Source organism: Centroberyx gerrardi, chromosome 2 (genome assembly GCF_048128805.1).
Source record: "Centroberyx gerrardi isolate f3 chromosome 2, fCenGer3.hap1.cur.20231027, whole genome shotgun sequence".
NCBI lineage: Eukaryota > Metazoa > Chordata > Actinopteri > Beryciformes > Berycidae > Centroberyx > Centroberyx gerrardi.
The window spans coordinates 27041995-27056110 of record NC_135998.1 but is presented as its reverse complement, the minus strand read 5'-3'; the positions used below and the strand labels follow the sequence as shown (position 1 = coordinate 27056110).

Sequence of the window (14116 nt, the reverse complement as noted above, 5' to 3'; positions counted from 1 at the left end):
TACTGACAAAAACACATTGTGTTTTCTACCTGAGCAGGCTACCATCTCACTCAAAACATTCTTCTTACTGCCTAATAGAAATGTTAAGGCGTCTATTTTTTCTAATTTAGCGCAGGCACAGACAGGAGCAGAGGCCAGTAATAGCTGGAGGACCTCTACTGTGTTATTGGGCTCATTCTATTAGCCACACAAAAGCTAATAAGAGCAGCTCGCAGGCACAGAGATTGCGGGGAACGAGACTTGATTAAAAGAGAGAGGGAGGGCGGAGAGAGAGAAGACTTAACACAAAGAAGTCGAGCCGAGGAAGAGGAGAGGCGGCAGGAGAGAGCGGGAATAAATGGAAACCGCGTAAGGAAGCAGATGAAGAAAATGGGAGGATGGTGTGTGGCGATGTGAGAAGGGGAAATTGAAGGAGTTCGGAGGTATAAAAGAGGGGACGTGTCTGCGTTTGACTGGGTGTTCTCTCACCTGGGCTGCCAGGGGGGCCCTGGGGCAGAGCGTTGGTCAGGTTGGTCAGCTCGTTGCCATGGTTACCGTCCTCCAAGGGGCAGACGTCCACGCTGTTCCACCTGCGAAGCTGCCGGAGCCAAAAGCCCTTCTGCTCTGGCTTACAGTGAGGGTTCAACACAATGCACATCCACAGGGCCCCTGCACACACACACACACACACACACACACAGATAAAAACAGTCACATAGGTTTCTCTTTTTCTCTTATCTGACAGTGCTATGCAGGATCACAGTAAGAGTATGGCAGTGATGCATTACAGTAATATTGGTACTTTTTCCAGTAATGTGTACTGTAACAAATTACTATTTCAATTTCAGTAGTAATATTACAGTCACCAACCACAAAACATTGGTTTCTGTTGTTATCACCCCCTTAAAATATGAGGTAGACGTTGAATTATAAGAAATCGTGATTATCCTCTTCCCCCGATTTTCTTTCTGATTCTCTTTCAGCTGACGCAGGCCCTGAGCTAGCCTGGATGACAAAATGACACTAAAGTTTCCTTTCTCTGGGTGGAAGTATTCCCACTGACGGACAACAAGAACATTCCACATCAATGCTGTTTGATTTCCCTGATCATTCACAGGAGAGGGAACCGAGTTATCATGATTTTTGAAGACGAGAGAGGAAGCAATCGCCAATTATGGGGGCGCAACGAAAAAAAGAAATACAAGTAGTGTAATGAATTACTGCTCCCCGAGAGTGATAAGTTAAGTAACACTAGTAATGAATAGTGCAACACTGGTCACAGTTATGCCAACAGAATTGGAACAGAAGGAGAGGTAATCGACTGTTATACATATCAGTCTAAACCCAAATAAAAGGGAAATTAAAATAGATATGACAATAGAGAATGGTTTCATTATATAAGAATGAGAGGCAGTGGCATAGTGCTGAATACTGTTCTTGCACACACAGACAGACATAAACATAATATTCCACTTTTGGCTTGAGAATAAGGCTGGACAACGCTTGCACCCACACACACACACAAACACACACGCACCTACTGAAATTACCTGCAGCACTGGCTAAAACATGAGAGGGGATACAGATTGGGAGAGGAATACAAAGAGAGAGAGGGACGTAAAAATGAAACGAGAAAAGGGGAGGGAGGAGGGAGGGAGAAATAAATGGAGAATGACCAGTGAATACGGAAAAGCACAAAAAAGGGAAGACGAATGACAAAACACAGCGAGAGAAGAGGAAGAAGGGAGGAGAGGTGAGAGAAGGAGGAAGTGAATGTGGGAGGGAGAACGGAGATGGGGGGAGGGGACGGGAGAAGAGAGGCTTTATCCTCCGTGTCTTTGTTAGGGCTGCATCAAGGACAACAACCAGGAGAAGAGGAAAGAGAGAGAGAGTGATGTCAGATGGGAGTGAAGAGACAGGGAGAGCAATACTTTGGATGTGGATTAACAGGGGAAGTGAATAGGGGGATAAAACAAAAGCAGGGGGAGGAATAAGGTGGGAAAGTAGAAAATTGGAACCTACTGGCTAATTTCAAAGTGTCATTTCACATTAGTGGAACATATTTAATATATTTAATATTTAAACACAGTCAACCACCAACATCATTTGCCCTAGGAACCATTGTCACAAACAAATCAGATTTCTTTTTTTTTTTTTTTTGACTTTCTCCAAAAAGATTTACTATTCAACAGATTTCTTGTTTGCAGCTGCAACCTGGCCAGAAATTCTGTCCTGACAAATCATATTTTTAACACACACAAACTACATAAAAACGGGGAGCCTGATTTTTCTGAGTGTGTGTATGTGTCCAGTGTCGTAATTAACAATTTTACTAACATTTTTAGGTCATTCTGATCACTTCCTACTTCCATGCAAACAAAGAAAAATCCTTTTCCTTCCATTTTTTAGTATGTTCAACTTACTACTGGATACATGGTGCACTGAGCAATTAGCTCTAATTCATGTTTAAACTGGGCAACGTACTAAAAAGCTGGTTTACCAAATAATAAATATTGCAACAATTAAATCCGTTTTACCTTTTAATGGGAGACTTGTACACCTATTTGTGTCTCTTTACACCGTTTGCCTGTGAATGAATTGGTCTTACTGATTGCTTTTCAGGCTCGACTAGGTCTAAGTTTACATATTTATCAACTGTCAGACTATGGACCTCATATAGATATCTCACGCAACTTGCCTACTGGTTGTGTGAGTCTCTATGTGCAAGACAGAGAAAAACCTGTCCCACAAAACTGAACATAGCCCTGAACTGGCACAACCACATCTGGGAACCACTGACACCAGAAACCAGAGTAAGAACATTTTGACACATTCATTTTGTTTTGTTGGTCCTTTTGCTTTTACAGAATGCACTGATGATTTAGTATTACACTACATAGATTTATGTAATACTTATGTTTCCTGGGACCTGACTTAACTCCCAAGAGGTCGATGGAGGTAATGTGGGTGGGGAAAACCTGGGATTTCAGGTCCCATTATGAATCCCTAATGAACAGGCCTCCGCTGTCCGGGGCCCAGGCTTCCAGCCTGAGGAGCATCAGTAACATAAGATTCATCATTTAAATCACCTCCTATAACACGTCTTTATAGACAGGCTTTAATCCTGGTGTATATTCCTGTTGTACTCATTTTTAATACTGCATGTAATTTATGACATACTTATTTATTACTTATAACTGACTATTTATTATTGCTGTTGTTGTCTGTAAAAACTGTAACTCTGTTTGAAAAGTGATATCCAAGTAAAGTTTATTGTTATCATTTGTTTATTATTATTAGTATTATACATATTATTATTATTATTACTGAAAGGAAGAGGATCAAGGAGAGGTGTATGCAAAACAAATATCAGACAGTTAGCAGCGGGTCCGTTCCTACAGCAGCTTCTTTGTTCTAGGAGACAAAACCAGTCTCTGGATTAATCCTGTATTTCACCCCTAAAATGAAGACTATGTTTCAAACATCCCTCCCGTCTTCGTGAGGCTCCAAGACAGATTCATTAAACCAGTATTGGCCTTTGGTAGATGTATTCCCCTCCTCTCTGTTACACAGACACACACTAGATAAGATCGTGTTTAGATTTGTTTTTCAAGCCAGACGGAGAGCAGTGTCCTATAGGCTGTATGGAGTGAAACTACAGGAGAACACCCTGGCTACTCATGCATACTTAACTAGCTTCTACTACTCATGCCTCCCTACCAGGCATTCCTCTGGCAGGCTGATTACATTAATGATCTACTTTTCCCAAGGGCCTGCATTCTTCTTAAGCTATTTTTAACCTGCACTGAAATGAATTGAAATAGCGGTGAGTGTTGAATAAAGTTACCAGGTAACCGTTTTTACAATACTTTGAAATTGATTTTTACTCAAAATGAAATGTTTTGTGAAGAAATTGAACTTCAAATTAGTGGATTGTATTTTAAATAAATGGATACCGATTCAGTTATTTTAAAATCAATTTTGTGTGTGTGTGTGTGTGTGTGTGTGTGTGTTTGCTGTTACCTAGTTCGTCCCAAAGTTGCCTGTACTTGTCAGTCATGGTGGTTCCCTGTTGCCTCCACAGTGCCAGTCGGGGGTCGCCCATGAACTGCTCTGTGATCAGTGTTAACATGCGGGCTCCGTTGGAGTCCCTCATCTTCAGCATCTCCCTCACCTGGAGACAGAGAAGACACTGGGTGAAGGAGCTGGGTGGCCACGGCTAGTAGACAACGGTACAACTGTCACAATTCAATACCATGTTTCTAATGTGATGATTACCCCCTTTACATGTAGTGAAAGGCTATATAAAATAGCATTGCATCTTGCGTAATGATTTCCAGAAGATTCTCTCCTGCTGAGGAGCGGGCGTTTAGGCGTGGTTAATTGTATTGTGTGCCACTACCTTGCTGAAGAGTAAGTTGAGCTGCTTCCCCGAGCCATGGTACCCGCCCTGGGAGAGAAAGAGCTTGACCTGTTCCTGAACCTGCTCCTCATCCAGATGCCAGCAGTTCTCATCGTCCACACTGGCCCCTGCCGTCGGATCTGGAGCTCCTGCAACAACAGACAGAGAGCAGTCAGTAAGTCAGCTGATATGCAGAAATGTAATAATAATAAACTGACAAACAATCAAATGAAAATCACAGGGGCTTTTTAAGGAAGAGCATCACACATGAATATGTATGCACAAGAACAAAGTTCATTGCTTGCTGTGTTTGCATTAATGCATTAATGCAGTGCTGGTTAAGCTTAAAAATTGATCAATAACAGAAAATGTGCAAAATCTGCAAAAATAACTGGCCTACATGTCAAGGAATACATTACACATTTTAAACACTCAACACATATCACAGGGGAGGAGTGGATCCATAAGACTCAAGTGAAATGGACCCCACTAAAAGCCACAAATGACCACAAAATGTACCAGAAAATAGTACCACATTGTACCCCAACTACCAAAATGTACCGCAAACTACTCCAAAGTACCACTATGTACCTCATAATATAATTTTGCCTGCAGCACGCATCCTTACTGTGTCGACTTCCTCTGTGACCATTCTGACACATGCAAACATTTAAAATACTGCATGAAACCACACTAAAGTGTTTACATGGCTAAATACATTGAAAGATTGAGCAGAAATGTAGGTGTGTTAACTGGATCATTCTTACAACCAATTAAGTCAAAAGTCAATTATGACCGTACTCTGATAAATATAATCAGAATAAGGCATTTACATGACAGTTTTTAGAGCATTGCTTTAATCAGTTTAATTGGATTATGAGTGTAGGCCTACATGTAAATGAGGAACCATATACAGTATACTGTACCACTATGAAAAACGTGAAGTACCCAAAAGTACCACAAAGTTGGACCAAAATCCACCAAAGTCTACCACAAAGTGTACCCCAAAATATTACAATGTACTGCATAGTCAACTACAAGATATCCCAAAAGTTACCTCAAAGTCCCCAAAAGCATAACACAACAGAGAACCCAAAGGACAATGAATTGTATTGGTTATACCAAAGTACCCAAAGTACCACAAAAGCAACTACAATCTACTACAATGTGTATCACAATGTACACAAAATGACATTAGTGTACCAAGAACAACTGGCAATAACCCCAAAGTACCCCGAAACATATTTACAATGAAGTGTACCTCAAAGTACCCTAAAGAACCACATAGTACCACAAGCTACCTCAAGATGTCACAAAGTACCCCAAGGCATACCACTAGGTACCCCAGAGTAACTAAGAGTAACCCTAACCAAAGTACATCAAAGTACCACAAAGTATCCAATAACGTTTACCACAGTGCAGGACAAAGTGAACCACAAAAGTACCTAAAAGTTACTCAAAGGACCACAAACTACCCCGAAAGCTTTCCGAGTTCCAACATACTGCAAAGTGAACCCTTAAGTACCCTTACACAACACACACAGTACCCCGAAGTGCACCTCAAAGGCACCCCAGCGTGTACAATAATATACTCTGAAGTTCCATCGTACCATTAAAGGTTTGGCTGGTGTATTCTTGCTAAATGTTCAGGGAGACAGACTGTTTTGGCTGAGTCGTTACTGAAGGTCAGCTGACGGGGGCCGAATCCATAAAGTTTAGGCTATTTTTATTCAACACACTGCTTTCAGACAAACTTCATATCTGTAATCAGGGCTGTTTTTCTGACATGGCGACAGAAAATCCATGGAGCGACACCTTGCAAAAGTGCAGAATTCTGTATATGGAGCACCAGTTTTCATTTTTCTCTCTCAACAATATACCCATGTGTCTTCCAAATTTAAAAGATGATGTGAAAACGTAAAAGTAAACGTAACTGTTGAATTTTCTTAACAATCTGCACCTTGCCTGAATGGAGTTTACTGCTCTTTAGCTGGGGTGTGGGGGTTCACTTCAGTGTTGTCACTGACCAGTCTCAAGTCCAAAACGTCATCAGTCTGGTCTAGGTCTCTGGACTTATTTGACTTGGCTCAGACGTGGATTATATGCATGTAAGTCTGAGGAAGAGCTCTTTGCTCGAAACATCACTTCTTTATTAAATTCTTCATAAGGGAGCATTTTTGTGTGCAGATCTTCTGTTGTATTTCACATGGGTTACATGTGTTTTCTTGTATTCTGTCTTATTTCCTCTCCTGCCAGTGGATACTAGTATATTTCAGAACCTGAACATGCAGGAGCTGACCAAAGATTCTCCTCTATGGAAGGAGGCACAGCTATTACAGGCTGGCAGCATCCCATGGCGTTAACAGGACTGTCACATTCAGATGTCTGGTAATGTGACTTGCATGTCAAGTTACGCAATCAGCTATCTGGTATAAAAACGTCATTCATGGGAGTATATAGAGGAGTAGGGTCAGGCTTATAGAGTTATATATGGAGGGACCATGTGTTTGTCAGTCAGTGGGAGCTGCCTGTCTGTCAAATCGCCTTTTTTCTGTCTCCTTTTTGCAATCACATTCATGGGAAATTCACTATTTTTCTGTGGATCTGACCGCAATTTGGAACTAACACTGGCTTCAATTTTCTGATGGCAAAGCATTTGACTCCGCCAAAGGGTAAATACCTGCCTGGACATCACTGATGGAGGTGTGGCCAGAAGCGCAACACAGTGTAAAGTTTCAGCCCACAGAGCAGCGCAACAACGATTTTCTGCCCCTAGAAGCCCATGTTACAGCTCAAAAATATGATTTAGTGCTGATTTGCTCTAAATCATCGGGAACAGAGTGAAAATACCATGATAAAAATATGTAAAGAAGACATGCAATCAATAATCTGTGCATGTAAGATTAAAAAACAAGGGGGCTTACATATATACTGCATGTCTTTTACTATAATATTGGGTATTTGAACATTTAATAGGTACTTTGTGGTATACTTTGGGTTATGGTATTCCCTGCAGCCTTTCAGGATACTTTGTGCTCCACACTGTGGTACTTAATGGTACTCTGTGGTACACTTTAATGTTCTTTGTGGAACTTAATGGGTTTTTGTAGAACCCCAACAAAGCAATGGCCCAAACATACACACAAGCATACACACACACATGCATTCCTGCAGTGTGCTCAACTCAGATTTGGCCTGATTTAAGTGTGTGTGTGTATATATATGTGTGTGTGTAATGCGTTGCAGCCTGATCAAAGTGCTTTTCTCCTGTTCTCCGAAATAGCTTGTTTTTCCTGAGTTCTCTCCCAGGATGGCAGCTCCCAGCCGGAGTTTCACTGGTGCGAGACAGAGGGAATCTAACACAGGTACCGGCATTTTGCTTTTCCCTATGTTTCTGTGTACTTTAGTGTGTCCATGTACTTCCATGCAAATTCATGTGAGTTCTGAGCCACAGACATTGTGATACAGCAAAAACAAACTCCAGTCTCCTTCCTGGTCTTTTCCACCCTCTTCCTCCCACTCACCGTGGACCTGGTTGATCTCGGAGTTCTGCGACAGTATTTCGTCTGCTAGCTTCTGTGCGGTCGGCAGCACCTCGGTGTGGTGCACCGTGATCAGGTACTGAACAAACTTCTGCAGCTGGTCTCTGTTCATCTGGAAAAGAGTCTCTGAGATGGGCAGGCGCAGTTTGACCTGCTCGGGCTTCCGTACCCGGTACAGCGACAGCGCCACAACGTGGGCGCAGTAGAAGATGTCCTTGTTGCCGCAGCCGCACGTCACCGCCGTGATCTTGCAGCGGTCGAAGCTGACGCTCACGCTGCAGACCAGCTCGGGCTCCGAAGCCGTGGCCGGCTCCCTTACTGTGCCGCTGAGGTGAAACCCTGCGGAGGAACAGAGAAAAGACAAACCTCTCCATCATCTGACACGATGACTCAGTGTTGTGACATTCACAATCAATAAGCAGCTAGCTAAAGAGGTAAAACAGATCATTTTAGATGACAAAAATATCAATGGGCTGGAAGAAGAAGAAGAAGGCCGCCACTGGCACATACTCTGCCTTTCTACCTTTCTCTCTTTACATCTCTCCCTCGGTTTATCTTTTTCCGTCTCTGGTTTCTGTTCTTCACAGGGGTCGATTCAGACAACTGCCTAATGCAATAGATACACACAGGCTATCTGAATAATGACTGGGTTACAGCTAATTCACTATCTGTGCTATCTGTCTCTCTTTATACCTGTTAGCATTGCAGTGTTATTCCTTTCTACCATTTTACAGCCTGCTGACTAACTAAAAAGGCAGACAAAATATAAAATAAACACATTATTGGAGATGGGAATTGCAAATGAGGGCCACGCTTTTTCCTGTAATTTTCCACTTAACCCCATTTTTCTATGACTATCTATAGAATTAGCAAATCATCACCTTCAGAGAGACAAATGGCCACACACATAGTCACCGATGTACATACTTAATTGGCTGTATGCAAACACACACATACAAGCGCACTCACAACGTTGTAGCCAGGATTGTCTGTAATCTACTTTCAAGAAACATGAAACAAGGCATTCCCTGGCAGCTAGGATCAACCTAGCTCTTCTCCAGTCGAGAGAGAGAGAGAGAGAGAGAGAGAGAGAGAGAGAGAGAGAGAGAGAGAGAGAGAGAGAGAGAGAGAGAGAGAGAGAGAGAGAGAGAGAGAGAGAAATATTCTCATTTCATTTTCATTTCCCTTCCACAGCACCTCCACTGCTTACCTGACCACCTACTCCCCCTCTCCTGGTTTAGCAATAGAGCTCACATGCAAGAACCTATGAGTTTCTAGGTGGATGGGGGGTGAAGAGAGTCAGAGAGCCAGATTTGGATCTGGATATGACCATGCCATGCAGTCAAACTCCTAGCATATGAGCTTAACATTTCTCAGATGAAGACTGGCTGACCTAGACTAATGTCCGTGGGCTGAGGAAGAAGAATCAGACCACTGCAACAGGAAAACACCATGTCCAAAATGAGAAGGTTCAAAGAAGACCAAAAATAGAGTAAAAAGTAAAAAGAGAACAATGAGGAGCAGCAGACCTTGTGCACACAACTAGCAGTCAGTATGCGGTCTTCTGTCCATTTTAACCAAACTCATGATAAACATAGCTCTGATAAAACAGCACCTTCACATGATATCTGGGCTATACACTGTGACAGTCCAGAGGAAGCAGAGCAGATGGACTGATGTTGACTATACGTGGTACTGGATCTTGCTTTTGGCAAATTAAATTCTTTATGACCAACATTTTTGTGTAATTACAGAGGGGCGATCCAAGTGAGTAAAAGCCTATGTTTGACTGGGTTAGTGGGCTACCAGTGATAATAGATGGTCTCAGAGGCTCAGTCACAGCAAAATGGATGAACCCATCTAGTGGCGTTTGGTACTGTGAAGCACAGCAATGCTCTCCTACTCTGGTTATTTATGAGTGTGTGTGTGTGTGTGTGTGGTTATGAGGAGAGTCTATGCCAGCTTGGCAAGCTGAACCACTTCACTGTGGGTCACAAAGACAGCAGCCCATAAGATTGAAGGATACTTTTCCTGTGACATTTAGACCATCACTCAGTATCATGAGTACCACACACACACACTAACATAAACACTCACTGAGAGTATAAAGAGTAACTGATTCAAAGACCTTTGATGCAGCTGCCCTGATTCAAACACCTTAAACTGACCTAAAGCATCTGAAAAAAAGCATTTATCGACATGCAACTCAATTTGTCTTACAAGGAGACACACACAAAAATTGCAGATACAAGCACACAGAGGGAACTTACGCATGCACACACACAGTCCTGGATTAAAGGAGAATACTTCCTACGCACCCAAATTTCAGGCAAGAGAAGAAATGCATTGTATTATAAAGAAAATAATTATATTATTTGTTTGTTGTCCGCCCAGTGATTTATTTAGCATCATGCATATGAACTGGCGTATGAATTGAGAAAATCATAACCTGGCCAGTTGCAAGGCCAATTAAGCCATGATGACAGACAGTGACAGATGACAGGCAACATTAGCCAATGTTACACTACTAGATGATATTTTGAACCAAAGAAAAATGTTTTGATAAACGTCCTACCAAAGAGCCTTTTCTGGGTCAAAGCATGTGTTTTGGCGAGTGTAAATAAATCATTTGGGAGCTGACAGCACCTTTTTTACAGTAGTGCAAAACACAGCTGATCACATTCATCTTCAAAGAAGTGTGTAGTGGGCAAAAGCTAAAGCAGATTCAAACACCAGAAACCATCAGAGTCCATCAGCTAGAGTTCTCTAGTCAGATATACTATAAAAGCCGTCGTTTCAGCTACTGAATATAGCTGCTCAGGTCTCATGTTAGCGTTGCAACACAGCACAAGTTTTGAAGTCAGCTATTGTATGTCAGTGAGACTAGTCATCAGGCATTTCCTGGTAGTCTGGAATGACATCTCTAGGTTCAGGCGTGGGAGTGATCATTCATTTAACCAGGCTAGGAATGCCCTAGAGGATCTCATGTGCTGAATCAGGTATCGCAATAATACTGATATCTGAAGACAAGAGTTGTGGGGGAAAGAACTACGGAAAAAGAGGGGTAACAGAAAGAGAGAAAAGAAACAGAGAGAAAGACTACGAGAAAACAATCAGACAGAGAGAGACATATAGATATAGAGAAAGCCAAGTCGATTCTCATTGCTTTCTTTGCTACTGAGCAGGCAGATATGAAACAACACTGCATCACACTTCACACAACCACAAGTCCACATCCTGTCTTTCACACACACACACACACACGCACACACACACACACACACACACACACACGCACACAAAAGCATGAGGCTCTCCCTTGCGTAGCCCTGCCCCAGTCATGCCTGGCCCACAGCTGAACTACTGACGTAAGGGAAAGAGAGAGACAGAGAGAGAGAGAGAGAGAGAGAGAGAGAGAGAGAGAGAGGGAGAGAGAGAGGGAGAGAGAGAGTCATTGAGTGAGTAGGGGAAGGGAAGAGAGAGAGAGTTGCTAAACAGAGAAGGAGACCGCTGGGCTGCTGGAAAAATTGGAATGCCCTCAGCTGAGTGCCGTGTGGGTGTGTGTGTTTATATATGTGTGTGTGTGTGAGTGTGTGTGTGTGTGTGTGTGTGTGTGTGCACGTGCAAGAATATATGCTTGGCGGCGTGCCAAAGCCCTGAGCTCAGCATTCTGTAATGCACTTCCTCTCTCTGTCTCTCTGCTTCACAGCTTGCATAATACCGCTCTGTGCACTGCACAGCAACCAAACTTAACTCCTTCACTGCCAGCACAACATAATACACTGGCCTGGCAACCAAGCCTAAACCCTTCACTGCCAATTAAGCCTGGGGGTAGTGAACTCAAGCCTTCAGTACAGGATTCGGTACAAGAGGATGGCTCTTTAACGCAAAACAGCGAGGGTGTTTTTGGTTTTTGTGGTCCAAAGCGAGGCTTGGACCTCGGCCTGTGAAAGAGCAGCAGCTCCCTGCAGAGTTCAGTCTAAGGACCCTTCATGCCAGAGGCTGTCTGCTACACTGCCGACTCAAACTGTGGCTGCAGGGGGTCGTTCTCAGCGCTGTGGCCAAAGCCTTCAGTTAACAGGGAGCTCAGGACACAAAAAAGCCAGCGAAAACCCCCCAGTCCATTACACACCCCAGTCCTCCATTCATCTCGGCCTCCAAAGCTGGCCAGTCAAGCGTGAGTGAGGGCTTCTTCTTATAGCCTAGGTGTGCTTTGTGTGTGTGTGTGTGTGTGTGTGTGTGTGTGTGTGTGTGTGTGTGTGTGTGTGCTTCTGATGACAATGGGGAACCTAATCTCTCACCCATGGAGACACAGAGGTACCTTTGGGGCTGAGGAAGGAGAAGCAAGCGACCAATCAACAGATATGAAGCGCTGATTACCATCTGTGCTTAATGACTGGTTTCAGATCAGCTTCCTATTACACTCACGCTACACACAGAGTATCAACACCGGCTCAAAACAGGCACAGTGTTAAGCCTGCCGATTGGTTTTTGTGATCGTAGTGTAGCCGCGATCTAAAGAAAGACGGGATCGAGGAGGAAAATATTTCTGGCTATTGATTAGACCATCCATCGCCATGGTAACTGATACCCCTGAAAAACATCCAGTGCGACAATGTGACACAAAATCAGTGAATCCCCCCCCCTTGCATCTGTTATGAACGGGGCAGCCAATCATGTAAAAGAGCCCATTGAGGCACCTCTGCCAGTTAGCCAATAGGGACAGAGATCCACAGACAACAATACAACGTATGAAGGGAAAGGCGAGTTGTAAAAGAGAGAGAGAGAGAGAGAGAGAGAGAGAGAGAGAGAGAGAGAGAGAGAGAGAGAGAGAGAGAGAGAGAGAGAGAGAGAGAGAGAGAGAGAGAGAGAGAGAGAGAGAGAGAGAGAGAGAGAGTACAAAAGGAAGGTGGGAGGTGTGTTGTCTGTAGGAGACAGTGGGTGCAATGCAGATTGCGTGTGTGTGTGTGTGTGTGTGTGTGTGTGTGTAGTAAGGAGCTAGAGGATGCTCTGCCACGCAAGCTCAAAATTAGGTCAATGAGGATTTGAGTTAACTGGGTCAATCTGTGTCCCTCTTAAGCAATCTCCAACCGCTCCTCACAGTATGAACATACCAATTAACGCTCGCTCTCCGGATGTGTGTGTGCGCATGTGTGTGTGTGTGTGTGTGTGTGTGTGTGTGTGTGTGTTAACAGAAAGGTCATACCTGGCAGCACTTCTAAAGCCAATTTTTAGGCTACCAGTCTAGCCTTAAAATGGCTTCAGTTGTAATTAGGAAAAAACAGACTACAGCCACTCTACTGTCCAACACCTGAATAAGGTCAACAGTAGAAGCAGTCTATAATTCAGTCATGTAAGTTTTGCCCCAAAGCATTTTTCTTTGGTACATCTAGAAATAGCACTGAAACTGCACTGAAATACTCCAAGCAGGAAGGGATCGTTCACAACCAACTGGACAGAAATTCCTCGGCTCCGTCAGGAAAACAAGAGGCCGCCTTTACAACAGATGAGAAAATGCAAATGGTCCCGTCACTCAGACAACAAAACGACTCCTCCGGCGGACGCCATTGAAGCCGCTGTTTTATGGTGTCCATTTCGCTGCCCAATAAAGGGACCTCGTCTGAAATTTTGTGTCTAATTGCTGCCATTCAGGCTCCGACGAGGCCTGCCAGGCCTGCAGTGAGCACCGGGGGAGGAAGCCGGCCCCTCCATGAAAAGAGGCACGGCACTCAAAGAACGGCTCCATCTGCCAATGTGAGAGAGTTGGGGCTTTTTAACTGTGTGAGTTCACCGGGGGAAACCTCCAAGTGCTTGTTATCACCACAGATAGTGGCGGCGACACTTCTATCTATTATTAATATAATATATTTAAGTGATAACGACTCAAGGCTGTGGAAGAGTCAGATTCAGCAACTAGCACGCACACACACACACACACACACACACACACACACACACCGTGTTTTTCAAGTTCTTACACGACCACACAAGCAAAAACAGAAACTAGGGCTACAACAATAACTGCATTATCACCAATACCACAGAGTTGGAACATTTAGTGCAAATACTATTATAACAGCTGTTGTTTATTGCTTTATTGTTCATTTTTTGCCGGTGAACATTATCACTTGCATGATGGCACCCTATGGTGTGTATTCTCAAAAATGATCATTAAAACAACAATTGTTTTGTT

General features: G+C 43.4%; 1 protein-coding gene across 1 annotated transcript in view; it reads right to left on the bottom strand.

The window, feature by feature from the left end:
* The window catches only part of LOC139911604 (zinc finger SWIM domain-containing protein 6), a 39543-nt gene that overhangs the window by 9953 nt on the left and 15474 nt on the right, over positions 1-14116 (bottom strand). The window contains exons 2-5 of the mRNA XM_078288563.1: positions 7906-8262; positions 4382-4530; positions 4003-4153; positions 469-648 (exon numbers count right to left, since the gene is read on the bottom strand). Coding sequence (XP_078144689.1) covers positions 469-648; positions 4003-4153; positions 4382-4530; positions 7906-8262 — 837 coding nt within the window. The remainder of the gene's footprint in view (positions 1-468; positions 649-4002; positions 4154-4381; positions 4531-7905; positions 8263-14116) is intronic.